Source organism: Diadema antillarum, unplaced genomic scaffold (assembly GCF_040938485.1).
Source record: "Diadema antillarum isolate AM-2024a unplaced genomic scaffold, OU_Dant_1.0 scf00000029, whole genome shotgun sequence".
Lineage (NCBI taxonomy): Eukaryota > Metazoa > Echinodermata > Echinoidea > Diadematoida > Diadematidae > Diadema > Diadema antillarum.
The window spans coordinates 8,941,614-8,967,976 of NW_027270918.1; the positions used below are offsets into that span (position 1 = coordinate 8,941,614).

A 26,363-nucleotide genomic window follows, 5' to 3' on the forward strand; every position below is an offset into this window, starting at 1 on the left:
CCTCATTGCTTCAACATCGGAGCTGCTAGTTCCACGCTTGGAGCATGGGAGAAGACTCGCATCGTCCGCAATTTATTATAGTCTTAAAAGTAAACAGTTGTCATATGAGGAGCACAACTATTCAATCAAACATGCAATGTAATTATGATTGTGCGTTGTATATTATATATTTGAATCTAATAAAAATGCAGGTATAGGGTTTGGTTTGCCCTCTTTTTGGCATGATAATTGTATACTTGACTAATATTGCTAAAATGAAAGACTGAGTCTGCGAGCGGTGTGTGATTGAGACTACTGCACAGCCGCCTCTATTATTGCGTGACGTAACGTAGCAACGAGACAAGCGCCCGCCCCTCCAACGCACGTTGCATCGATGATAGCTCAGTGCAGTGTACTGTAGTCATGCTATTGTTGTGAACAGCCTATGATAGCGTACCGTATCCTATACATTCACTCACGCCTAGACTTTCACTGTAGGAGCCGCGAATTCGACTCCTGGTAGTCGCATTATACGAACCAAAAACAGTGAATTTCTGTCCAAATTCCTGCTGGAACTGATGAGAATGAGTCGGAAATAGCAGAATCCACGCAATACGTACGGAAATCTAGCAACTTGGATTGAAGCGAGTGTTGGAGAAGTCATTAAATTATTGAATTTAAGTGACCCGACATGGCAGCACCTCTTTCTATTTCACGCCGAAGCTCCGAGGCGGCCCACAGTGCGGTTGCGGAGTCGCAGCTCAGCCGCCCCTACTCCGATGCGACGTGGATGACTCGCAGCGGAACACACCCCATGGGCAAGGGCCAAATCCTCTTTACTGGTAAGTGTTCCTACAAATTTCCTCGTAACCATTAAAAATGGTGTAGTAGCATTTCAGTTAAAATTCTTGGAATAAAAAATAGCCTTTGGGCGGAAACTGTCGAGGCAACGACAAACCAACGTTTACGGACCTTCCGTCTATGGTCTAACGTTTGTTAGCTGTTAAAACTAACGTTAGTAGTATGGAACCCTATTATATAGCTCAAGTAAATAATCACTGGAAATAGAAACATAACAAATTTGATCCGGATTGAATAAACTGACCACCACATGTATACATGTAATCAGGCTGTGTATACTGTAGTCCCGGTATAGTTGTAGTTCAGCTTTTTTCAGGTGTCGTGGTGGATAGGTACAAATACAATACCGGTATATCCCCCTCTTCATCAAAACTAGACCCTATCTAAATTACATTCATGAATACATCTTAAAAATTTCAATTCCCTGTGTAGAAATAAAATACATGGTAAGGAAAACAAAAACATGCTTTTGCTCTGTGTGTAAAAACCCAAAACATCACTTTATCTAGGTGTTCGGTTAAAACTGCGGATATGTTGCTGTAAACATATCAATTATTTAGCACACCCCACATCTGATGTATTGCTATCGGTATCACTCTGCACACTTTCAGCTGTGTCAGGGCCCAATCAATGTAATGATGAAATGCACCTGACGGGCATTAAAACTTAATGATCTTAACAATGTGTTGTGAGAGGCTGGCAAGGATGCAATGGTTTGTTGTTGTTGTTGTTGTTTTTTTTTTTGTCAGTAACCACAGGGGCGGATCCAGGAATTCCGTAAAGGGGGGGGGGGGGGGCACAAACTTCTGGTGCTATACGTCCGACTTTCATCTCATTTTTTTCCCCTTTTATTTCTTTTGTTTTAGCAACAAATAAAGAGGGGGCGCGCACCCGCTGTGCCCCCCTCTGGATCTGCCACTGAAACAGGACTTTCACTGTTGCCTAGCTCCCTCTACTTTTCTATCTGTCTGTCTGTCTTTGTCTGTCTGTCTGTCTGTCTGTCTCTCCCTCTCTAACTTAAAGGTCCTGTTTACCTTTGGGAGCAGTGATTTAAAAATTTTTCAAGATATCACTTTAGATGCATTATATTTGTGTAGGTCAGTTGTATCACAAAACATCCTACCATATAATTTTTTTTTTTTTTGCAGTGAAGCCTAAAATATAAGGAGATATCACTATTTCTCTCATTAAACCATAACTGTAGACAGTTTAGTCTAGAATTATTTTTACTATTTATAACTATTGTTCACATTTTGTATATTAAACAATTAAATGCTTAACATTAATATACTGGTTCAAATTTTTACATCTGTTTCTACCCCTAACTCATATATAAGAACTATTTTGAAGCACTAAGGCTGTTATTTTTTCTTTCTTCTGCAAGTGGTAAATAATGCCTTTAATGTGCTCCTGAGCTGTCGTACATGTTTGCATCAATTGATCCCCATTTCTTTTAGGTCCGAGTGGCATCAGGGATTACAAAGTGAATGTTGTTACAGATGACAGAATGGTTGGTATCGGCACTATGTCGCCGGAGGGTACCAGCGCCCTACAGTACATATGGAGGGGTGCACCAGGATCGGCCCCGCCCCAGAGAAGAGCCACCTGGGTGGGGGAGATTGGCTGGTTCATCCCACCTTTCCATGACTACAAGAACACCACATCAGGCAATCAAATACAGGTATAATGAATAAGATTATTCTAAAAGATTACTGGAATGGTTTTGTCATTTATTAGTGTACAAATTTAAACCTCCTCAAAAAAAGCTTCGTTGGCAAAAGAGTAAAGGTTATCTGTGCTGTATGTATATTAAATAACCATGACCTGCGTATAGTGTACATGGGCGATGGTATTGCAAACAAAGCTGATAGATATCCTCACTCAATACTTAGTGTGTGTCAGAGGGACAGATCATCTATCGCTAGTTATTGTGAGTGTTTGAAAAAGAGATTCCCCCTGATAAGAGGTAAAACTCCATGTAGTACTACAGCTGTATTCAAACTAGGCATGTTAATTGTGACTGCATTATAGTGGACAGCTATAGTGCAGCTCAATTTCATCAATGAGAATCATTTCTCCTTACAGTATTTCTCTTTTTTTTCAGTATTCCATTAGGGGAAAATGAAAAAGAAAAGTAACAGCTACACCTTGTTCTTGCACATCACATAAGAGAATTTAAAAATTGATTTAGAGCAACTTGTTTGTAGTACATTTGATGAGCTTTAGATATAGAGTTCAAGTGAATTGTAATTTAAACACTTTGCAGAGCATTCTGAAACTAGATTTCCAATGAGATGTCAGGCAATATGGGTATTTGGTGAACTTTTTAAATGTGTTTTTAATGGTTTTTAGAAGAACCAAGTTGTCATTGATTTGCCCATATTCAGATACAGCTTCCATAGTCAACTTGATATTTTTTGTGATAATCAGTTTGTTATGGGGACACCCACAATGAGATGCTACATTATACATGACGGTGCACTGTACATAGTGGCATATTGTTGAGTTCAGAGTGTGTCCTGTTCTTCCCCGTTGCAAGCTTTAGTAGATAGCACAGCGAGGAGTGACCTTGTGCTGAAGGGTTTGTTCTGTCTCACGGATATGGCTGTTTCCATGGTATCTTCCTAAACAATCCTCGTCTCATTTGGATAGTAACGGCTGAATAATTGAAGGAGACTGCTTTCATGCATGCTATATAGCCAAGTAGAAGGGTGCTGTATTTGGATTATATATAATGGAACATATAAACAATATTTGCTTTATCAAGCAAGTATAGTGGTGGTATATCATTCAGTTGACTTGCTCTCTCATAGTAAGTACATGTATGTGTAGGATTTCTTTGTGTGATGTAAATTCAGTTTCCATCTATTCAAATTCATTCAATGCAAGGGTTGTCATCACAAATTGTATTGAACATTCATGAATGGATATCAGCCAGACTTTTAACAATGGCAGCAACATGAATGCATTGTCCACATTGGTGTAGATCGATGAACATCATTTTGTGATGCAGAGAGTGTCTCCCCCCTGTCTTACGTACATGTCACAGTGTTGACATGTGTTTTGTATTATAGCTGTCCGCATTGATTGTGTTGTTACTGTTTGAAGTGCTCTCTGCAAAACAAAGCTCACGCTCTGTAATCTCAGAGAATGTCGATTCATTCCTCTGCAATCATGCTATTGATTCTCTCCCTCTGTCTCCCTCTCTTGTCTTGGGGAATAAATGAGGAACGTCATTGATTTCTGACATATTCTTGGTGCAATACTCTGCCATGGTCATTAAGGCATTGATTTTGGCCAAAGAGGAGAAGGTGGGGGGGGGGGGGGGGGGGGGGGGAGAGGTTTTGTTTGTACATTTGTACGTGTGGCACACCCCATAGGGGCCAGTAAAAGCACCAACTGGCAGGTAGCAGACATACACGTATATAAAATAGATCTAATTACTTACAGATCTTACTTATTTCATGACTGTGACCTCACTTGATATCCAACCAACTATATACAGTACATGCTTTCATTGATTGTTTGTTTAGGCCTACTTGACCCCTTCCCCCCCCCCCCCCCCCCCCCCCACCAAAAAAAAAAAAATGAAATAAAAGGAATGACAAGGCAAAATGTAAATAAATACATGAAAACAAAGTTACTTGCATGATGAAATGGAGAATATGGTACAAATCTTAAGGCATTTTTAAAATCAATTCATATCATATTTTGTTACAGTTTCTTGTAATGTGCATAAATGTAACAGGTTTTGTGCACAACCTGCCACAATTTAACACCCTACGGGTATCAAACGGTATCAAAAGGAAAATGTAGGCCTACCGTAAATGTAGACGAGATAGCCGATCAAAGAGCAGTTCATCAAGCATACAAGCAAAATTGGGCCACCACTAACAAAAACAGAATGCAAGTACACAAAGCAGCTGTTAAATCTGACATATTTGTATATCGTGTGTATCACGACACATATATGACACATTCAAATTTTTCTGATATGATTGTGTTTTTTTTACTGTTTTCTTGCCACGTATTAATCAATCAGTGTCATGCATGATGTATAAATTTCTTCTTAGTATAAAGACAAATAAGTATGGAAAGAAGAAGCCATGTTTTCTGCCACATCACAGATTAATATCATGAATTATTTTAGTTTGTATCAGTAGTGTTTGTGCTTGCACATACAATGTGTCATCTACAGTGTGTAAGGGTTCACTGGATCAAACTCAACATTATATGAACATAGGCCTTGCATTGTGCATTTATTGACTAGACTAGACAGGCTGGACGGTTCAGCTACAGTCTGCTCCCACTGGAGTCATAAACAAGAGGACTTGTGATACATTACAAATATTTACAACGTATATTTGGTGCATTTATTGATGTATCTCGACTCTTTCCAGATTTCATTTTCATTGAACAGTTAGCATCAAAATATCTCCCTTCTGTTATATCTCCTGTATACAGCTCAGAGTATTCAGAAAGGCACAAGAAGAGAAGTACACACACAGATTCCAGGAACCATGGTGAGTTGACATTTAATCTCACATTTGTACCTTGAGCATTTCATTAATTGAAGTGAATATAAATTGTAATTATTATTATTTATTTGGTAACATTCAGATTGCGTTTATTGGATGCTAAAGAAGATCTTCCCTACTCATCTGATATTAATATCAAAGTTTAAGGTCAGAGTTCTTTTATTCATATATTGCCTGTGTCTACCACTAGATTAAGAGGATAAATTTCAGAGAGTAGTATTTAGTGATGTCCTATAATGATATCCTTGGCAATGACACTAAAATTTTCAGGTTTTCTCCAATTGAACAACTTAATTGTTTTCATAAAATCTCAAATTTTGTGAAACTTCTGCTTGTTGTTGCATTTTAGTAAAATGAATATTTTTCTGTTGTTGTCACATAATCTTTCAGTATGTGCACAACATTGTGTCTTGAAAATCAATTATGTCACCTTTGCGTCTTGATAATCAATAATGTCACCTTTCTAAGATGATTGTGTGAACAAGTTTTGGAATGAGCTGTTTGGACTTGCAGTATTTTGCAAGTAAAGGATTCAGGTCAACTTGCTGTTGGTGTTTATCTTATCTCACTTATGTTGCAGTCTCTAAAACTCTAACTACAACTGATGCACTGCATATCTTGTCTCCTCCAGGTACCCTGCCCCAAATGACTCCTCCTACAAGACAATGTTCCCATTCACTCAGGGCTCTAAGGCAACATGGCGGCCCTCTGGCACCCAGCAACCCATGTCCCGCCCCCATACTGTGGCCAGTTTCCATAGAAATAGCCACCTGCCAAACCTCGCCAACAGCAACAACAATGCCACAACGGAGCGGCCCACTAGTGCACACCCCTCCTCCGCAAATAGTGACTCTGCCCCTAGCCGGCCCGTGAGTGGCCAGTTACATCGGGGCTACCCTGAGCCACAACATCAGCCACCATCCCTTTCTAGTACCAGCTACACACCACCGGGCAGTCGCCCAAGCAGTGGCCAGTACAATACAGTGCAATACAATAACCGCAGTCCATCGGCACACTCAAGAACGTCCGTCCATAGTAGCCAATCAAGAGGTAGTTCAACATCGCATTTCCGAAGAGCTCCAGCAGCTACAAGAGTCAGCTCAGGCTACAGGTAGGTTATTTGCCTTTGATTGTCCCTTGTTTTAAAGTTTCTTGTGACTGTCACTGAGTTTATCTCGTAGCGTTCAGATTTTGTTTACTTAACACAATCAGGTTCTTTCATAGTACATGTATTAAGTTACATCAGTTTCATATTCTACAGAAAATGTATCATATTGGATAACTCTCAGGGAATTATCAGAGTTAAAAAGGAAATGTTCATCTAATTTTCATCAAAATTATGGAGTGCAAAAATATCTATTTATGTTTGAGTCATAACTTTGTAGGCTGAAATTCAGCACATAGAAGAGAGGATAAAAGCCATTCAGACAGTGAAGACACAATTTGTGTCTATAGGTATCATGCAGACATCCTGCATTCTCTCATTTTGCTCACAAACCAAGAAACATATCGATAAACAGGTAGCATTGTAAGGTCTCAATTGATGTACATCCATGTGCATTAAGTGTCATATGTAATTTTTTGACAATAGTTCTCCATCCTTCTTCTCCTTCTGTTTCTTGCAGGGCACCTATGTCGGATCCAGAGTACTGAAGCTGATGAGTGAGAGACCTGCATACTTGCGTGCACGTTTCATATTGCAATATTGATTTCCATCCAAGAGACTCTTTGCCGTTACCATTCTACTCACCTCAGACTGTGTAGACTCCAGGGTGTTAGACAGCAAAGAGCACAGTTCACAATTAATGCACACAGTTCTCATCACCTACCCATCATTGCTTCATGTGAAATATCTAGCCAGGGGTGTTTTAAATGTACGCTGAATGTCTATAAACTACTGACTATGCAATTTTTAAAAGTCTTTCCAATCTGTTAGTCATAGATTTCACACGATGAGATATGACTACAGACTGAACTGAAAATATGTAATTGTTCTAAGAATTTATTTCTAATGGAGTATGATTTAATTGTATTTGTTCATGAGTAATAGAGTCTAGAATCACAGGATATTGGTAAAAAAAGCATATAGTTTCTTTATTTTTATATTCATTAATCTCTTCCTGCTAACACTGCTTACACTGTTACCTTTTGTGCCACCTGTTTTTAACTCTTCCAAACAATTTCTTAGAGTCACATTTTGTAGCAGAGTAAGAGTATCAAGCACAAGTCCCCATGTGTGATCTGCTGAAGAGATCTATAGTGTTCCATTCTACCTCAGGACAATGTAACACAATGAACTGATTAAAGAACTGATACTTTAAATCACAAAGCTAACACTAGCACTTATCTGTGTCAGATCGATCCTAAATTGTAGTGAAGTACATGAAGGATGTCGTGTATTTTTTTTATATTCTCATATAAGATGTCATTTTCACTGGCTACAGGAGTCTGAAGTGTTAAAGCTCCTTGTCAAAAGTGCCAGTGCATTCTCCAGTATTGCACTAAAATGTGTACAGTAAGAGAGCATTGCAATTTTTTTCAGCACAATTAATTCTACATTCATATAGATATGATAAAAACATGTGCAATGAACTCTAACCAAATATTGGACATGGTTATTTTTTCCTCAATGTTTGATGTGTGCATTATTGCTTTTTGTTATTTTTGTGCTGATGCAAATAATTTTGAAGGCATTTGTCAAAAGGCTGAGTATTTGATTGTTTTAAGTGATGCAATTACGGGGAAAAAAGGGGGGAAATGAAGGGCTATGCTGTATATCTTTGCAGTGCAATTAATTGTCAATGAGCAAGCTGTATGAATCTCTATGTGCAGTGAAGAATCTTTTGAAATTTGTGACATTTTCGTTTTGACCATTGCAAATTTAAGTATCAAAAAGTCCTGTTAGTTTTGATTGCCTTAATTATGCTGTGTTCATGATGTGATTGGCTGGCATATTTGCTGGCAAAATTTAGGATGTCAGGAGCATGTACAGTTTTGTGATTACATAGATTTTGAGCAGTGGTGTTTGCAGATGGCTGTATAAGTGTAATTTTCGTGCAAGATATGGCGCAAACATTCAAGCGTGGGCTCTCTCTGCTTTAACTACTTAATCTCTTGGCATTACATAACCCTGTTGTAAACTCACTCCTTTCTTTACATCACCCTTGCTTCTGACTTGCATGTGCAATCACATTTCTTTGACAGGTTTTTTAGCACCAACTTCACATCTGATATTTCATTTAATCATTCTATAGATATCTGCCATTTCTATGTGTCAAGTATGCAACTTAATGATTAGTATACCTACTTATATTTTATGTATGTATGCGTATAATTCTTATTTCACCTTGCAACTCTTCTCTAAGCTACATGTATTACGTTGTTTGTAATTTTCGTTTATTACAATTGTGAATAACATTCACTTTTGAAGCTGTTAAATATCTGTGTTTTCCAACTCATCCGTGGAATGTTAGTGCAGTTCTGAGAAAAAGATGGGAGGGTGGGGGAGGGGGAGAGGGGGTGAGGGGGAGAGAGAGAGAGACAGGGAGAGACAGAAAGAGAGACAGACAGACTGGCAGCTACTGGCAGAGAGACAAAGTGTTGTAAAGCAATTAAATGCTTAAAACTTCCTTGATATTCAAGTCTACCTATCATTTCATGCAGAGACAAATCACATATGTGCCAGTCAGTTAATGAACATGTAATTTGGTGGATTTACAGCTTGGCACAATGGTGTCAGCAGCAAGCTGCCAAACACTAGACTACGCAGTACATAGTGGGAATACTTGATTACGCAAAGCTATCCTATGTGATCCACCTGTCTAGCAAGCATATAGTGTCCAAAACAGTGAATGGCCATACCTTCAGAGTTTTCTTGAAGTTCATGTTTGATGCTTATTCACCTATATACTAACTTCTCATGCATGTTGATGCGCATGTGCTGACTTTGTTGTGAATCCACTGAATTATGTTAGGCTCGCAAAATCTACTCTAATGTAAAATCTTTTCTCATATATTTCAATGGCTGTTGTGTGTGGCTGCTAAAAAAAGAAATATTGTCTTTTAATACTAACGTGCATAACTGTAAGCTTTAATTGGAACTCGGAATCCTGAACTTGCATCGTATTAGGAGGTGTTATGAACAGAGAGGCGATAACAGGTCCACACAAGAGCAGCACTGTACAAATGCAGAAAAAAGTATGAGAATTCAAATGTGAAATATTGTCTTAGTACTCAAGAACACACATGATCTTGCAAATACATGTATTACAATCTTGTAATGGCACTGAAAATGTCAAAGCATTTATTTTGTCCTAGTTGCTCAAGATTTTGACCTATCCATTCTTTTGTCTGTTATCATACCAAGTGGATTTGCTGTTAAATGTAAATTCCCACAGAATGATTTTGTTCTGATTGGCATTTAACATACACAGCCTCAGAATTTTGAGAAGAGACAAATCTGCCACTAGAAATGTACAGCTTAATTTGATCTTTGTTTAACTGCTGTGTACTGTGAAAACAGTCATACTGTCCCAAACGTAACAACAGTCATACACAACTTTGATACAAAAGTGTGCTGTAGAGCTGCAAATTTGTATTTAATGCACAGCCATTATCTGAGACTTTTTTTTCTTTCTGCTGTGTAATTTCATAATTTATTGTATTTGATCTGTTGCTAAAATGGATAAAATTTGAAGAAAAAAAAAACCTTGGTTATTCTCAATCGTGTCATTGCTTTCTGTTTGTGCTTCTGAGTGGTCAAATGGCATGATAAATTGTGAGATTTGTAGATCGTGAACTGCAGTACTGAAGCATTTTTGTGTTTTTAGGAGATATTATAACAAAGACTTTGTCTTGTGTGCATGTGTGTGACTGAGTGTGTGTGTGTGACTGTGTGTGTGTGTGCGTGTGTGAGTGTGTGTGTGAGTGTGTGTGTGAGCATAATTTACACATGTTCTATGAGAAAACAGAGGTAACAAAATTGCTAGACACTAAAATAGAAGAACTTGACATCAACACACAAAAGGAAAACAAATTTCCTGTAGGGCCTATGTGTCAAGTGAGTTATGAGGGTGCTGTAAAGTAGATTTCTGAGTATGTATCTTGTCTGTGTTTTAGATGTTTGAATCAATTAAGCCTAATCGAGCCCACAAAGCTACATGATTACCATGATACTTATACACCTTCAAACATTCACCCACCCACACACTAACACACACACTCATCGTAATAAACATTCAATAAGAACAATGATTACATGTATCATTTTTTCGATAGTATATTTCAAAGTCATTTCATATTCTGTATCAAATATACCAGAAATAAATGTATCCCAAAAGAGTAGAAATGTCAAAGGCCGTAGGGAAGTATGAGATGACTTGAGTGAGAATCGTTTCATTCATTCTCAAGGTTACATTTACAGATGTTTGTGTGACACGATTCTCTTATCAACCTACATACAATGTACTTCTAGATAATAACCTCTCCTCACTAATCCAGACTGAACTCTGTGAGAAAGATAAGCTTTGTAATCACTTCATAATCATGTGAACTTGGGACCTATGGCACAGATAAAGCTAATGGGAAAATAAATCTCAGTATTTTTAAAACACTGCTGCATAATTAGTAAAACGAATGACTGACTCTACCCTTGAACAATATTCGCATATGGGGACTGCATACAAAGATTACTGATAATCAGCAGCAGACATAATTTCATAAGCCCTGTTACACATGACATTGACTGATATATACTCCTGTTTATTCTGTACACTTCCATAGGTTATTACCGAGTATGGTACACAATTGCACTAGTCTCATCCAGCGATTCTCGATGTTACATTTGGTATAGCTCCAAAGGCAGTCTACAATATTCTAACATGAACTGAATGTGATTACATGTGCATTGTTACCAATTTCATAAAAACATGAAAAACCATGATTAGAAAATAGGCAAAAACTTGACCACACTGAGGAGACAAACAATTTCTAGCTGCAGGCCCCTCCTGCCTCTTCCTAATTTTTTTTTTCTTTAGAAATATCATTCCCAGAGCATGAAGATATGACTCACTATCTTTCCAATCATTCATTTTCATGCTGAAATACTGAAGGAGACATGTGCACAGATGTTTCGTTTGTTCTACGCTCATAGTTACTATGTCATTAATGGTATCAAAATGGCTGTGACAACACTTGCAAACCCTTTTGGTCATTGGAAGCAATGTGTACAAATCATATCATACTGATAACTCGAAGGTGATTACACTCCAGTATTAAGCGTTACCGTTAATTTCCCTTGATAGAACATCCATATTTGAATATATCACATTCATAATACTTTCTCGAATTCTTTAGTAAATTCTCAGCATACCACAAGCAATAGGTAAATATACATAGATACACTGCTGAATGAGTACATAGGAGAGTAACTAATGCAACATGCTTCATCTAGTGAATGGTACACATCGGCATTAAATGTCTCTAAGTACTATTAATTTCTGTTTAAAGCATATCATCTACTATCAACACACATACACACACACACCAGTATCACACATTTATAAATCACGATGAAAGGACTTTAACTCATGCAATGACCTCAGACTTGACTACTCTTGTCCAATTCTATGATATTCTGGCTTTTTTCAGCTTCTATTAGAGCCTCAGTGTAACACTGTAGGAAATATGCTCAAATAATCCCAACATGACACGAAAATTCATCCATGCTGTGTCAGATCGAGACTGAGCAGAATGCAAGGCTTACAGCAATGTTCACCACATGAAGAAAAACATGCAGGAAAAAACACTACCAAATCCAGTTCTTAAACTAAATACACTGAAGCTTTAAGATGAAAGAAATCCTTAGAGACTCTGTTATTGAGTTAGGTCCCTTTTGACACCAGCATATTTTGCCTCCTCAGGTACATTTGCCTGCATGCATGATGCACACTGCATTTTAGCAGCTGACATGTACACACTCTGAATGTCACAAGTATCCGCACTCCTAAACAAAGCACTCACCTGATGAATTGAGTGGGTGGGGGGGGGGGGGGAGATTTACAAGTGGGACTGCGCTATTCATTTAATGGCAAAGTGCAAAAAGAAGGTATGAATTCAGCGCTACCTGAGCCTGATGAGGAATTGTCTATAACCTCACAGAGTCACATACGACTAAAGTACTAAAACACATCGATGATACGAGTCAGAAATAAAAGTAATAAAATATCAAAATAAAAATAAATCTGCAGCAAGTCATGGTATCATCCTTTGGGTATGGATGGGTGAGCAGAATGCACATACATCATGATGACGATACTAGTAATAAAAGATTATGCAAAATCTGACCAGAAAATAGTAACCACAATGATGGCAATAATAACAACAATAATGATAGTAAAATAATCAACACTATCATGTCAATACAAATGAAAGTGAAGAATGTGGACAAGTTTGTAACATGCTATGAATATATTACAATTCACTTTGATTGCACACGGCAAATTTCATTCAAAACACATTCACTAAGATCCTATTCTTGAGCATGTAGGGGGAAAGGTTATTGAAAAACATGGAGTAAATTATATAAAAAGGCATTCAGAATTTTGCAATATCCTAAAATATGTACAGTTACAAATGGCAAAATTCCATAAACATGATAACTCTCTTTAGTTTTCATCACCTGTAATGCTGGTTACTTCAAAATACTTCAAGAGGTATGGAAGGATAATTATTTCATCTCAAGTAATATCTGTTGGTTGTTGTTTTTTCATCTATCTTTCCGTTATTACTCTGACTATTCAGCAAGTCTCAAAATGGCCACATCATCACGAGTTCTACATTGTATTGATTGATGTGCAACACCATTTTGCCTACTCTGAGTGCTATGTTGTACCTCAGGCAGCTAAACATGCTTTTCTCCTAGTCTACATAGATAATGTGTGTGTTTTTTTTAATTCTCTCTTTTTGGGGGGCTACTCATTTTTATATATATATTTTCTTTACTGCTAGCTCATTTCATTTTAGTGTTTTCACCGAGGTACTTCTATTTCATTTGATCAACAAGTTGCAGAAGAAATATTCTGCCATATTACACTAAAAGCCTGCAACCAATGATATAGACACGGTGTGAATAATTTCAGCTCATTTTGACCACCTACGAGTGACTACTAGCCGATTATGGAGACACACTCCCTTTGTGTCCTTTATGGACAAGGTCAGAAGAAAGCATATCAAAATGGAGTCTACAAAGCCACTGATGCAGGACAAAGCTGTATGCTAAACAAGATTTGGTCATATCTACAGGAGGTAATAACACAGCGTCCACTCTCTGAAATAAAACGACTACAACTATACTACACGGGCTTCTATGATTTGATAGATATCTTTCTAATCTAACAAATTGAAACACAGAAAAGTAAAGTCACATATACACATATTCCATCAGAAAGGAGAAAGATGTAGGTTGAGCTGTTTTTCGATAGGGAACAGACTTCTTTATTCCCCTCCCACCAAGGCCAGTAAGATCTTTCTGTAGTCTCCTGATGTGTCACCCTGCACAGGAAAAGAACATAAAACAAACAAACAAAAAAGTAAATACTGGTACTCCATTGTTAGATGAATATCAATATTATATTCATGCTCATTCATTATGTTAATAAACCTTAGCACTGGATAAAAAAAAAAATAAGTGTGTTAACTTCTGACAATATACAGTGCACTATTGTATGTTAAAAGGCTGCAAGAGTAAAAGATAACATTCTAGCTTATAGGCAAACACATAATCTGCTAATCACAGCAGGCATCTGTAAAATCAAATTGAGATACATATGAGGATAATGCATACACATTTTAAAAAACCAAAGATTGAATACTGTATTAACATTTCTAGATATTTGAATGGTAATTTCCCGAAATTCATCAAGTGCACTAAAGTGGATGCAACATAAACTGTTATTCTAGTGGGCCCTATACCATCTCAACATTCTTGCAAAAGACAACAATTTCAGAAGTAACATTCATACAAACCTACACAACACATATTGAAATGCCCACTGAGTTCTTTAAGTGCACAGGCTTAAACAATAAGTAAAAAAAATAAATGAAAAAAAACCTTCATCATAATACAATTACAAGATGAAGAGATGAAGGAAAATACTGATGACTAGCATTCACAGCGCAGCACAGTAAGTGGGAGGTACTGTATTTGATACAGATCCAATGCAGAAAATTTGATGAGCTTCCCGAAAACAACTTTAGCATATCATATAGATTTAATTTTTGAATGTCTGGGCTTGCCTTGATGAACCTGCCGAGGCTCTGGTTGTACTGACGCTGGAACTCCTGCTTAATCTCCACCATGTCAACCTCACAGCGAGAGATGATGATCCTCATGAGCGTGTCGTCATCTGTTCCAAGACCCTATACAAAGTGGGGGGGGGGGGGGGTAAGGTTGGTGTAAGTGCATGGTGAGTGACTTTAAAGATTAACCCCCTCTTGACTGCCATCTCAAAGTGCCACTGACTTCCTGTATTAACTGGTTGCCAATGGTAATCGTAAAGTTAAAGTGCTTGTAGTGTTGGTAGGACAGTGCATACAGAGATGCTTGGTTTGAGGTTGTGTGGTTTTGGGTGTGATTCTTCTTCCTGTGGGTTGCGGGTTCACATCCCTGCCAGTATAACACAACCTTTGGACCAATCTATCTTTCACATGATATTAATCTTCCATTAGGAATTCATGGAAGCCCCATTCTTTATATAAGACAAACGACAAACAACTAATTACCTAATGAACGAATAGATATACCCACATGATTAAAACTTTGATTAGTATGCACCTGCTCAACACAGCAGCTCAGGAAAGTGCTATCCGAGCATGATATGGAAATAGTAATACTTCATTAACCAACATATCGTAAAAAATTGGAACAGGCAGCCTACATAGCAGCTCCACCTAATTTCAGGAATGGTATACTGCTATTACATTACAGTCATGTAGCAAAGCACATACTTGATATACTTTCATAATTCCGGCCAAAACAGAAAATTTATGCACGCCTTGTCAAGGCCTCATCAGTTCATCATAAGATTCTGACAGTCCTTAGCAGGTAATGTAACATTGTCACACTTATCACAAAGCATGAATACAATCATTTCTTTCCTAAATTTAGCTCTGCACACCACTTATGCCTCTCAGTAGCATACAAAAGCTGGGTTGAAAGTGGGAAATTAAAGACATTGATGGAGCATTTGATTTCGGGTAAGGAGAGTAAAATGATGTAGAATTACTTTACCCAAGACCAACCAATAATTCCTATACTAATAACAGCAATTGGGAATTCACCAATACTAAAACAGGAGAATGGATGTCAAAGATTGCTTTCAGCTCAAGCTATTATCATCTTCGTGGTCAACCTCCCTGTTATCCAACACACCTCAATTCCATCAGTAATTCTTATTCTCCTCATAATTGTCCTGAAATTATAGATTTGCTCAGAATAGCTGAGAACTCTTACCTTCATAGACTTGTACAGTTTCTCTGCAAAGTATAATGGCGTGTTGCGCACACATCGCACTACAAAGTAAAGAATATGAATGAAAACAGATGAGTGAGAGGATCATACAATCTGAAATCATTTTTGTCAATAAAAAAGGCAATAAAACAACAAAAGTAGCTAGTATTTTGTAATAAAGTTTAAAGGACAAGTTCACCTTCATAAACATAAGGATTGAGAGAATGTAGCAATATTAGTAGAACACATCATTGAAAGTTTGAGGAAAATCAGACAATCCGTTCAAAAGTTATGAATTTTTGAAGTTTTTGTGCAGTACCCGCTGGATGAGAAGACTACGGCAGTGTATGAATAACTTAGATGTCACATGCGTACAACAATATAAGGAAAATATAAAGAGAATTTCACAAAATTCCATCTTTTGAAAAAAGTACACATTCCCCTGACTCGTTACCGATAAATGTTATGGGTAATATTATTCCCCCTGCCTTTAGAAAGAGGAAAGTCAATTGCTCTTTTATTATGCGAAAAAAGTGAAAATATGTTGAATTTTCTTTTATATTTTCTTTATACTGTTGTACGCATATGACTCACAAGCTGTAGTAGTCTCCTCATCCAGCGGTTCCAACACAAAAATTTAAAAAATTCATAACTTTTGCATCGATTGTCCAATTTTTCTCAAACTTTCACTGATGTGTTCTACTAATATTGTTGCATTTTCTCAATCCATATGTTTATGAAGGTGAACTTGTCCTTTAATAATGCTTTCAACTTTGTCTGCTGTTCTCAGGTAGTAAACGTAAAATAACAACAAAAATCAACACTTTTTAGTGGGGACACTATAGTAATTTTTTCTGAGATTAAACTGATAGCCAGGAGAAGCAATATCCACAATAACATGCACAATGAAAGATGTGCTCAGTATGATCTCTTGCATACAATAGCAATTAAAAGATATAAGACCAAACAAGCAATAACTACAATGGTCCAAATATTGCATATTGTCTTAGGAAAAGATAGGCAACATTCCAACTCACACTTCTGTGTGAAGGGATGAAGTATAAAACTTTTTGCATTTTTAACTTCTTCAAGACACTTTCTAATATGCACACTCCATCTTTCAGCAGCTGCCTTGAGATAGGTTGCCTTAAGCTTCAAGCAAAGTCTTTGTCTAAATTTATGCTGTGAATGCTTTAAGTTGTATCCCTCAAATGTTGTTGCTATTAGCCGCAATGTCGCTACTCATATTAACTCCCAACTGTGTTCAATATCAGAGGAAATAGCTGCTAACTGTGAAACCAACAGTAACACAAAAGGTATCTTATGTCGTGACAATTACTGGATGAGAAGCAGTTCGCCCATTATCCCCTATTAACCCCTTGAGGACGAGTCCTGAGTATTCTGGGGCAGGTGTTTATGAGAAATTCGTGTTGTAGGGAAATTTGTCCGCCCTCAACGGGTTAAAGATCAAACCACCCACTAAATTCCCACTCACCAATGGTCAGCATGCCGTCCTCGAGATCACCGGACATTTCCCTCTTGATGGACTGCTCCATGGTGTACTTGACCATCTTGTTGTACTCTTCAAACGTCGCCCTCAGCTGGGGGTAGCTGCGGGATGCCAGCACCGAGTTGAAGGTGGATTCGTCTGTCCCCCATCGGGCCTCACCCGCTGTCACAAGGGCCTGAGGTCAACAAACGTGACGCAAACATCTATGATTATCTTTAAACTCATATCGACATGCCAGAAAAAGAGGTTACTGTCACCATTATCAGACTCCAACAGGTAATAGTTGTTGTTTGCATGTGTCTGTCTACTACGCTGTATTGATAAAAATGTTTTACAAAGTATTATAACCCTGTCACTGGTATTAAACTGTAACAAACAGTGCTCTCTATTTCTCTCCACTTGCTGGAGAGTATTCCAGTCAGGCTGCCACTGTACAGTGTGCCTTAATCCAACCAAGTTAAATCCCACCCCCCCCCCCCCAAAAAAAAAAACCCTTTGAACAACAGCAACAACAAAATGCTCTTTTGTTTCTGGCATCTTTGCTCTCTCAGTTTTCAAAGTAAAGTTATCCCTGATGAACTCTACAGCTATCACAACTCTCCCTTCAGATAAAAAATTGAGTAACGAAAGTTTGGGTTATTGTGCACAGTCAACTGAAATGAAATGATAACAGGTTTTACGACTTAATTTAAGTAATAAATGCCTGAATGGCAACAAGATGGCATCGCTTACCTTAGCATCAGCCTTGGCCTTTGCATGGTCTACACTCTGAACCTCTGAGCGCGCCCCTTGGAGCATGGACACAAGGAGTCGTTTGAAGTGACCCGACGTCTCCGAAACAACATCCTTCTCAAGGTCTCGAGAGAATTCTGGCAGAGGGAAAAGACAAGGAATGTGCATGAAAAGTTCCAACAACCATTGCAGGTATGGTATGAAGTCAAAGTACTGTATCACAAAACAAACAGAGGCTACACTTTGAGCTACTGGGGGTATGTTTTCAGTTTTGTTGATCTTCATTTTTTTCAAAAATCGAATACTAGCTTGCCAAGATTCTGTTTGGATCTTCTTTGGCCGGAGTGGATAACAGAGATTTAAAGGCATTTATTTGGGAATGATAATTCCAGTAAACGTCAAAGAGAAATTCAAGGATAGCTTGTATGCTCCGAAATACAAACCACTTTATTCATCCGCCCACAACATGTTGATAAGATATGAATACAGTTTGCTGGTGTGTTGCAAGCATTGATTGCCACTGGAAGTCTGAGTTAGAAAATGAATAGAAAACAATGAGAAACTAAAAGTGAGAGCAAATATCGCTTCAATAAATCTGTTACATCAATATCAGGTATGAAAACTGTCCTACAACATGCATCATGCTTCTCACTGGTTTCTACTTACTGGGTACCTGCCTACAACACTGCCTGCTTTGATTCTACACATATCTCACTATCTTCAGTTCGATCTACAGTACCTTTACATAAAACATTGCTTTGACTATCTATGGTATCTTCAAAGAGTACTCACCTTTCTTGTAAGCCTCCTTGATAGCCCTGATCTCGTCATTTGTCCTGGTGCACAGAATTTCAATCAATACCGACTCATCGGTTCCTAGTCCCTGGAGACAAAACCACATTATTGTCAGCAAAGTTAACCTTCCATATGCTTACTAAATGTGTACTAAGGGAGCTGTCAATTACCTGACTTATCCATTTATGAGCTAAATGAGTGAAACTGTACTATGGCTATTTGTCATTACACACACTTAATGTAAAAACAAGGGGTGCGTTGGACTGAAAAGTTTTAACTGGCCTGCTAGAAAGAGCTTGAGAGTTAGAACAAGTTCGATTTTATTTTCTCTACGCTTTTGACAATGGTTCACAATGAATTTTGATTAATCACTCTACATGGTCACTTTACATGTCTCCAGTGTTGTAAGATTATAGTCATCTTGTGGGGTACTGTGACGTTGGCAAGGAAGCATTTTTCAACACTGCTAGCAGGGCTGCTCATGAAACTGAAATCATATTCTCATACATCGAGAAAGCCACAAAAATACTGGCAGATATCTTAACTGCTTTGAAGTCGCCCTGTAAGATACAATTAGCCATCTTGGAGGAAAAGGAAGAATTTTCCTACACTTGTAGCCAACATTGTGAATGAGAATAAGATCACACTGTCACATAATGAGGCCCAGTGAGGGCTGTGAGAAAAGTTATATTTCAGGTGAGAATTTGATGATGCTGTCACATGTGGGTACAACAAGGTGGCTCAGTCGGTAGTATATCTGCCTTTCAATTGAATGGCTCAGATTCCGGTACGGGTTCGAACCGACGTGAGTCTCACTGAGCTATTGTGTGTTATCATGCTGTCCCCTCTAGTTGAGGCAAAGCACTTTGATGGGACATAAAATGGAGGACCTGTGTGTGAGAGAGTCACAACCCATTCATGTAAGAAAGATCCTGCTTCATTCATTCATTACGAAGAGCAGGGTGCATACACCTGGTGAAGTAGTCCACCCCATATACGCACAACTGGACCCCATGGAAGACCAGTTAATAAATGCAGCTGAATATGGGCAATCCAACAATCTTGTGAGATGGAAAATAAGAACAAGCAAACAAACAAACAAACAAGCAAAAATGTCACAATAAGTGCAGTCAGACTGGCAAAAGATTGAGAAGTTTAACATCAAGAAGTCTTAAGGATCTTTCGTCGTGCAGTCACACTAACAACGAAACTTGGATCAAGAAGTTTGGGTCATTGCTACGCACATGCAAGAAAGAGCGTGCCATCCAATGGCTATAGTGATTGTGACATAACAATGCACATCTGTACATGACAATGGCCTCGCACTTCGGAGACACCACCCGCAAACAGACCAAGAAGTTTGTTGGGGGTGGGGGAAATATCCCTAATTGGAGTGGGAAGTTTCGCAAGAAGTTTTGCGAAAAGTTTGCAGTCACACTGGCAAAACTTCAAGATGGTAAAGGTCGCAAACTTCATCTTCTCAATCTTTTGCCAGTCTGAAAGCGCCTAATAAGGTCACTCCACCAACCTTCATCGCCTTGCGGAGCATGTGGGCGTCAAATTCAGCCGAAAGCATGAAAAGGTGGAGGACAATGTTCTCCAGCTTCCCCTTCAACTCTCCCTTCAGGTTCTTCTCCAGGTCCTTGCCATACATCGTCTTGAAGTCCTTGGAGATCTGTCGCCTCTGGACCGCATTGCATGTCGTTGCCACGGAGATCACCGCCGTTTCGTCGCATCCTTGATCACAGGAGGGGCAGAAAGGAGGAGGAAGAGGAGTAAAGTGCATAATCTCCTCTTCACATATACAAAGCTTTGTTGGGTTGCACTAATCTTACAATTTTAACTTTCAGGGGGAAGGGTTGTACATGCTAAATTACAAACCTAAAATGATAATGGATTTCATGGTATTTTAGTGCACGACCCATTGGGAGTGTTATGAGTTGATAACATCATAACTTCAACTAACTGGCATTGCGATTGGGACAAACAAGATTGTTATATGAAAAATATGAAACTGAAAAAAATTGATAATTTTCACATCTCACATCAACTTTTTGATAATACATCTACTATTCACTTGTCTGCTTTTACTTATATGCCAGTCAACTTGAACATAGTAAAGCCTCATATTTTCAACTGTTGTACAAAAAAGTTTTACAAATGGATTGTGCACACTTACCAATTCCCTTCATTGCTTTACGCAAGATTTCTGCTTCTTTCTGTCCATTGAAGTTTGCCTTTGGCTTTACTGTGCCTGTACCCTGCAGGAGACAAACAATGAAATCAAACATGAAAGAATCATATGTTCAGTCTTCCCTTTAAATCCCTGCTTCTTAACTGGTGGGTCACCAAGCTCTCACCAGAGGGCTGTGATATTGAACAAAACTTAAATTAAAAAAAAAAAAAAACTTATTTGATCTAACTATGGGCCTCAAAAAAACTTTGAAGGAGCCAAAGTGGGCCTTAGGTTAAAAAGGTTGAGAAGCACAGCTTTAAATGATTTAACAATTGTTTTTTCAAATTGGCAACACACTGTCTCCCTGGTGGTTGCAGACATATGCGTCACATTATGAACACATATACGCATCTCTGCCACACTCAGCTCACCACACAGTAGAAAACAGTCCTTCCCATCTCGTAATGTATGAAAGAGAAGAAAACGAGACAGAAAAAAAGAGTGTTACTTCATAACTAACTGGCCAAATTCTCCCTGATGTGGTGTGAATGTAATTAACCTACCCTAACAATTGCTCCCGCTGCAAGAGACATGCCTGCCATTTGCTGGGTGGGAGGAGTGGCTGTCTTGGTGACAGCTGGTTGCTGAACCTGACCAAATTGGGAGAAAAATGAAACAATGCATAAAAATGTATTAATATCTTTTTAATGAACTAGTCATAAAATAATCACATGTACTTTTTTGCTCATGAAATTTCAAATTTGACGCAAAATCTATGAGTAACGAATGTATATGTTCCTACTGTATGAACACTAATGATATCATGTGCCTACAAAAGGCCATTATGATGCAAGAGGGGCATTACACTCAATCACATGCAAAGCTAATCATTGCCTTTAATACATGTGAAGAATATCCATTAGGACAGTAATACACTGCTAGCTACACAAGGTGTGACTTGCAGTACAGACACCCGATGACCTTGCGACCAGGGAAAATATCAAAGGAAGTTGACTACAAATGTCACAAATTCTGTCTTTCCTTTTTCTGGCTGTAATGTTTGTAGCATCTGTAGTGCACAAATACAGTTATGATAAGTCATTACAAGCCGCTGCCAGATACGTACATGCATGAAACCATTTCAAGAAACACAACTTTTTTTCTGACAATATGGTTTGTTTCACAGAAAGAGAAGACTGAAATCCTCAAAAGTAAAACATTTGAGCCAAATATAAAGCCCATTGACAAGACAGCTGCAAGTCTGATTAAAAATTCAAAGCTAAAACCATTCCCAACTAAGGGACTGATGTTATACAATGTATGTAGAATCTCTCATTGATCTTTTTAACTGGCTGAAAGAAATTCCTCAAAAGTCTCACATGATATTGCGAACACTCAACCGGTTGAGAAAAAGCATGTTTAAAAAAACAAAACAAAACAAAACAAAACAAAAACACATAACAATGAAGAGTAATGCTGTAATGCACATTTTTTTTCTTTTTTTTCAGGTTTGGAAAATGCTTGGAAAAGTAAGATCATAAACCTTCACACAGCAGCATCTGTACTGCATTGTATACCACCACCAAACTGTACTCCTACTGTATACGCCATATATTTCACGAGTCTAAATTTTCGCGAATCGGGAATTCCCAACGATTTCACGAGTGGTTAAATTCACGATCGTGGAGTCCTGTTCTGAACGGAGAAGTGTACACGCGTACGTCACATTCACATCGGGATCAGAGTCAATATTTTTGCGTGTCTTTAATTTCGTGAATAGCACCTGATTCGCGAAATTTGCGAAAAATAAAAACCTCGCAAAATATTCAGCGCATACAGATTCTACTTGATGTCTGAATGTGCACCAGCCACAATATACACACACATCAAAGTATTTTGCACTGTACAGACAACTCCTGTTATATAAGTCCTTGGGTCAAGCAGTTTTCTTTGGTTAAATCAAAATGTCATTATATCCAACCAGTTTTAAGTACATAAAGATGTATCTAGATGATAATTTTGGGACCTGACTTTTTACTTCCTTGTAACAAAAATTTTGTTGGAACTGTGTTCACTATAACAGAAGTGCACTATTGTATCCAATGTGTGGAAAATTACTTTTTTTTAAATGATTATCATTGTTATTATCAAACTCTATATACAGTATATTCACTCACCTCTGAACTTTCAGGTTCCATTACGACTATGTGTCTATATTTGCACAAACTTGACTGGACAATTATTCAGATCACTAATGTTCACAAGCTCTTTCTTTCAGACAGCAAGGCAGTCATTAGAAATAAAAACCTAAAGCAAATATATCCTTTGACACGTCACACCAACAAGAGTTTTGCTGATAAGCAACTTCCCAATCACTTAAAAGGTCACAAAGTTGACAAAATCTCTCCACTTAAATCTCCAGAGAGTGGTCGCGGATGCAAGCAAACTCTGGCGTCAGAACTCTCCAAGAATCAGGATACAAACTTTCTTGACTGAAACACAGTGGAATGGTAAGTCAATAACAAATGGAATTGATCAGGCTGGCAAGTTCCAGCAGAGCTCCCCATCAAGACTGCACACGGCAGTGTGCAGGATCACACTTATAACTCTGGACATCTGGACTAGCCAAAGTTCTTGAGTAGCCGATTGCGTCAAGTCCCTACAGAGGAGCAGAATTTGCGTCAGCTGCTCGACGTCTTCGTCAGAGTGTTGCGCACGGGCCGTCCGGAGAGGACGAATTTGATTTCCTACCCTTGGTGGGTGACTCATTGTACCCAGTGAGGCACCAAAACAAGGGAGATACCCTTTCACTGAAACATGACATCACTTTCCCTGAAAGCCTCGCACCACGACATCATGACGTCACGTAAAACTTTCCACACTTAATTGAGAGACAATCGGTTATAACCTCATGCACCTGTGGCAAATTGGCTGGCTGCCCGGGATCACGGTGATCGACATTTGCATTACCCACAGCGCTTTGAACTAAAGTCACTGTTTGAATCATTTTGGCATCAGAGCAGTTGTTTGGCATTGAGTGCAGTAATTAATTGGAAAGCAAAGGGTAATTTCCAAAATCCACACATGCATCACAGCCGGGAATGTATTTCTGATTTGTACGTGACACTATTTTCCCCAGAAATTGGCAATGTGATGATTTTCCAAGTCATTCACCCTCTTCAGCAGAAAGCACTGGATACACTCTCATTGAGCATCACATTGGCTATGCCCCAAAAATGAAATGTCACTGGAGAAGCTGCCATCAGAAGGGAAAAATTTTCCACACAACATTACATCCCACACTTTGTGACCCTAGTTTGATCTTTACAATGTCACTGCTTTATTTGCATGTTCATACATAAAATGTACATGATATGTAAAAGTGTACATATGTATGTGTTACCCATATATGTGCACTCTGTGTAATCTACTGACATGTACATGTCCTTTGCATGTGAAGTGTGTAGTTTATGGTAGAATATACATAATGACTGCTGCAGTAATTTTGGCAGGTCAACAATGAATGGAATGTGCACATCCATGCCTAAATTTGAAAAATTTGCCAAGAAAAGATTAAACATTCTTCATACATTTGAAATACAGCACAATTTTTGTTTTGAAAAAAAAAAATTGTTACTCTCAAGACAAAAAAAAAATCAAATCTCCTGCTTGCTAAGAAAAGTTCAATTACCCAAATTCCACATACTTACGATCTTATGAACAAACACTATTGAAACCTGAACAAACATAAGCAGAAAACATGCTGGAGAATACTAAACAGATATGTGTTGACACAGACATGTTTATGTAAGACTTGTACGATCAGTGATTCAGCTGACATAATGCTGTCTTGGCTGGATTTTCCTATTTGAAGCTTTAATACCTGCTGGCATTTTATTTGATGTCCTTTCATGTCCTTTCATCCTTTCTCTTGTGAAAATGAGTCCATGCACAGTCAAACCTGTCATCGTGGTGATGACCACCTGCTTTATGCAGCTGCTACTACCCCCCCTCCCCCCCCCCCCCCCCCCCCCCAAGAAATTTTGTGCTAAAGACCTTGCATAATACTGGTTCACCTGTTTCACACAGGCAGCAGGAACTTCCCTGAGTAATACTTCACTAGGAGTTGTGGTCATAGATTGAACCTATTCTGCCATTATTCTTTCTGCCAAGGTTTCTGCAAAGGGGTGGAGCCCGTTTCTGCACCCCACATAATGGTTTTCAATGCACATTCCAAATGATGAGCAAATATTAATGGAAACTAGACATGATACACTGCTTTCTTCTTCTCTTTGTCAATTATTACTTCTGATACAAGATAATAAGTCAAGCCATATGACCACTTACTTGTACATGTACGTATGCACATGCCTATTGGAGAAATATTTGTGATATGTAGTATAGATATGTGATATTAAGTGTCATATTGGCTGTCAACCTGCCTAACCTAGCAATCCATCTGTTGGATGACTTTAAAAAAAAAATTCTCCAAGTGGCCCACTATAGACAGTTTTGACTGTATCATGATCACTTTTATTGTTACTCACAGGTGCTGGCCTTGGCTGCTGCTGCTGCTGAGGTGGAGGGGCTTGCTGCGCGGGAGCCGCAGCCATTGGACCTGGGGCAGTCTGGGGCATGGGCATGCCTGGGCCTCCAGGGACCGGAGCTGGGCCGGGGGCTGGAGCGGGTGCCCGGAAAGCTGCTGCTGCCATGGCCGCTCCCTGCGAAGCAAGCAACAAGATGGTACAATGTTACAGAGCCCACGAGGTGGTACATGATGCTATTTGCAGGATATCAAGTAATTTCACACTCTTCCCCCTCTCCTTCCATATCAAGTGGTCTTGGTCTTAACCAAGTTCAGATACTTCGCAATAGCAAGTTTTAGATCTGCCGCGTGAACGCTACAACGACGCTTCCTCCTGATTGGACAATGGAAACAGCTGTCTCGCACACGTGCAGAACACCATTTTTGGCCTACATGATTAGCGTCGTCTTAGCATTCGCATTGCAGATCTAAAGCTTTAATTTTCAAACAAGGCTTCTGCATGCACAAACACCCTGTACACACAAATGCAGCAGGTAAAATGAAGGAGGAACTTCTTTTCTTTTTACATACAGTGTACACACATAATATGTACAGTCTCCATCTCCATGTTCTTCTAATGTAACAGTTTGCAGTCACAGTGTTTTACAGTTTGTTGTGGTACCCTTCAGCCTTTATGCTCATGTGTTTACTGACATTGGAAGTCAATGCATCGGGACAGT

General features: G+C 38.6%; 2 protein-coding genes across 2 annotated transcripts in view; one reads left to right on the forward strand and one right to left on the reverse strand.

Moving 5' to 3' along the window:
* The first annotated feature begins 533 nt into the window (after positions 1-533).
* On the forward strand, positions 534-7,031 carry LOC139737559 (uncharacterized). Its single transcript, XM_071648245.1, has 5 exons — positions 534-821; positions 2,298-2,521; positions 5,305-5,363; positions 6,010-6,489; positions 7,004-7,031. Exons 1-5 carry the CDS (start codon positions 671-673, stop codon positions 7,029-7,031), a joined length of 942 nt encoding a protein of 313 aa, XP_071504346.1. The 5' UTR covers positions 534-670.
* A 6,169-nt stretch (positions 7,032-13,200) lies between these two features.
* Positions 13,201-26,363, reverse strand: part of LOC139739342 (annexin-B12-like) — a 33,449-nt gene continuing 20,286 nt past the window's right edge. Inside the window, exons 5-14 of the mRNA XM_071649961.1 lie at positions 25,646-25,819; positions 21,662-21,748; positions 21,102-21,183; positions 20,451-20,659; positions 18,920-19,010; positions 18,128-18,264; positions 17,381-17,570; positions 15,889-15,947; positions 14,673-14,795; positions 13,201-13,928 (exon numbers count right to left, since the gene is read on the reverse strand). Of these exons, the coding sequence (XP_071506062.1) occupies positions 13,872-13,928; positions 14,673-14,795; positions 15,889-15,947; positions 17,381-17,570; positions 18,128-18,264; positions 18,920-19,010; positions 20,451-20,659; positions 21,102-21,183; positions 21,662-21,748; positions 25,646-25,819 (1,209 nt within the window). The 3' untranslated portion in view covers positions 13,201-13,871. The remainder of the gene's footprint in view (positions 13,929-14,672; positions 14,796-15,888; positions 15,948-17,380; positions 17,571-18,127; positions 18,265-18,919; positions 19,011-20,450; positions 20,660-21,101; positions 21,184-21,661; positions 21,749-25,645; positions 25,820-26,363) is intronic.

What these genes read in the sequence shown, in the direction of transcription:
- LOC139737559 (XM_071648245.1), top strand. Translation starts at nt 671, where the DNA reads ATGGCAGCACCTCTTTCTATTTCACGCCGAAGCTCCGAGGCGGCCCAC. An exon ending in CACAGATTCCAGGAACCATG is followed by an intron (nt 5,364 to 6,009) that starts GTGAGTTGACAT and finishes TGTCTCCTCCAG; the next exon opens with GTACCCTGCCCCAAATGACT. An exon ending in AGAGTCAGCTCAGGCTACAG is followed by an intron (nt 6,490 to 7,003) that starts GTAGGTTATTTG and finishes TGTTTCTTGCAG; the next exon opens with GGCACCTATGTCGGATCCAG.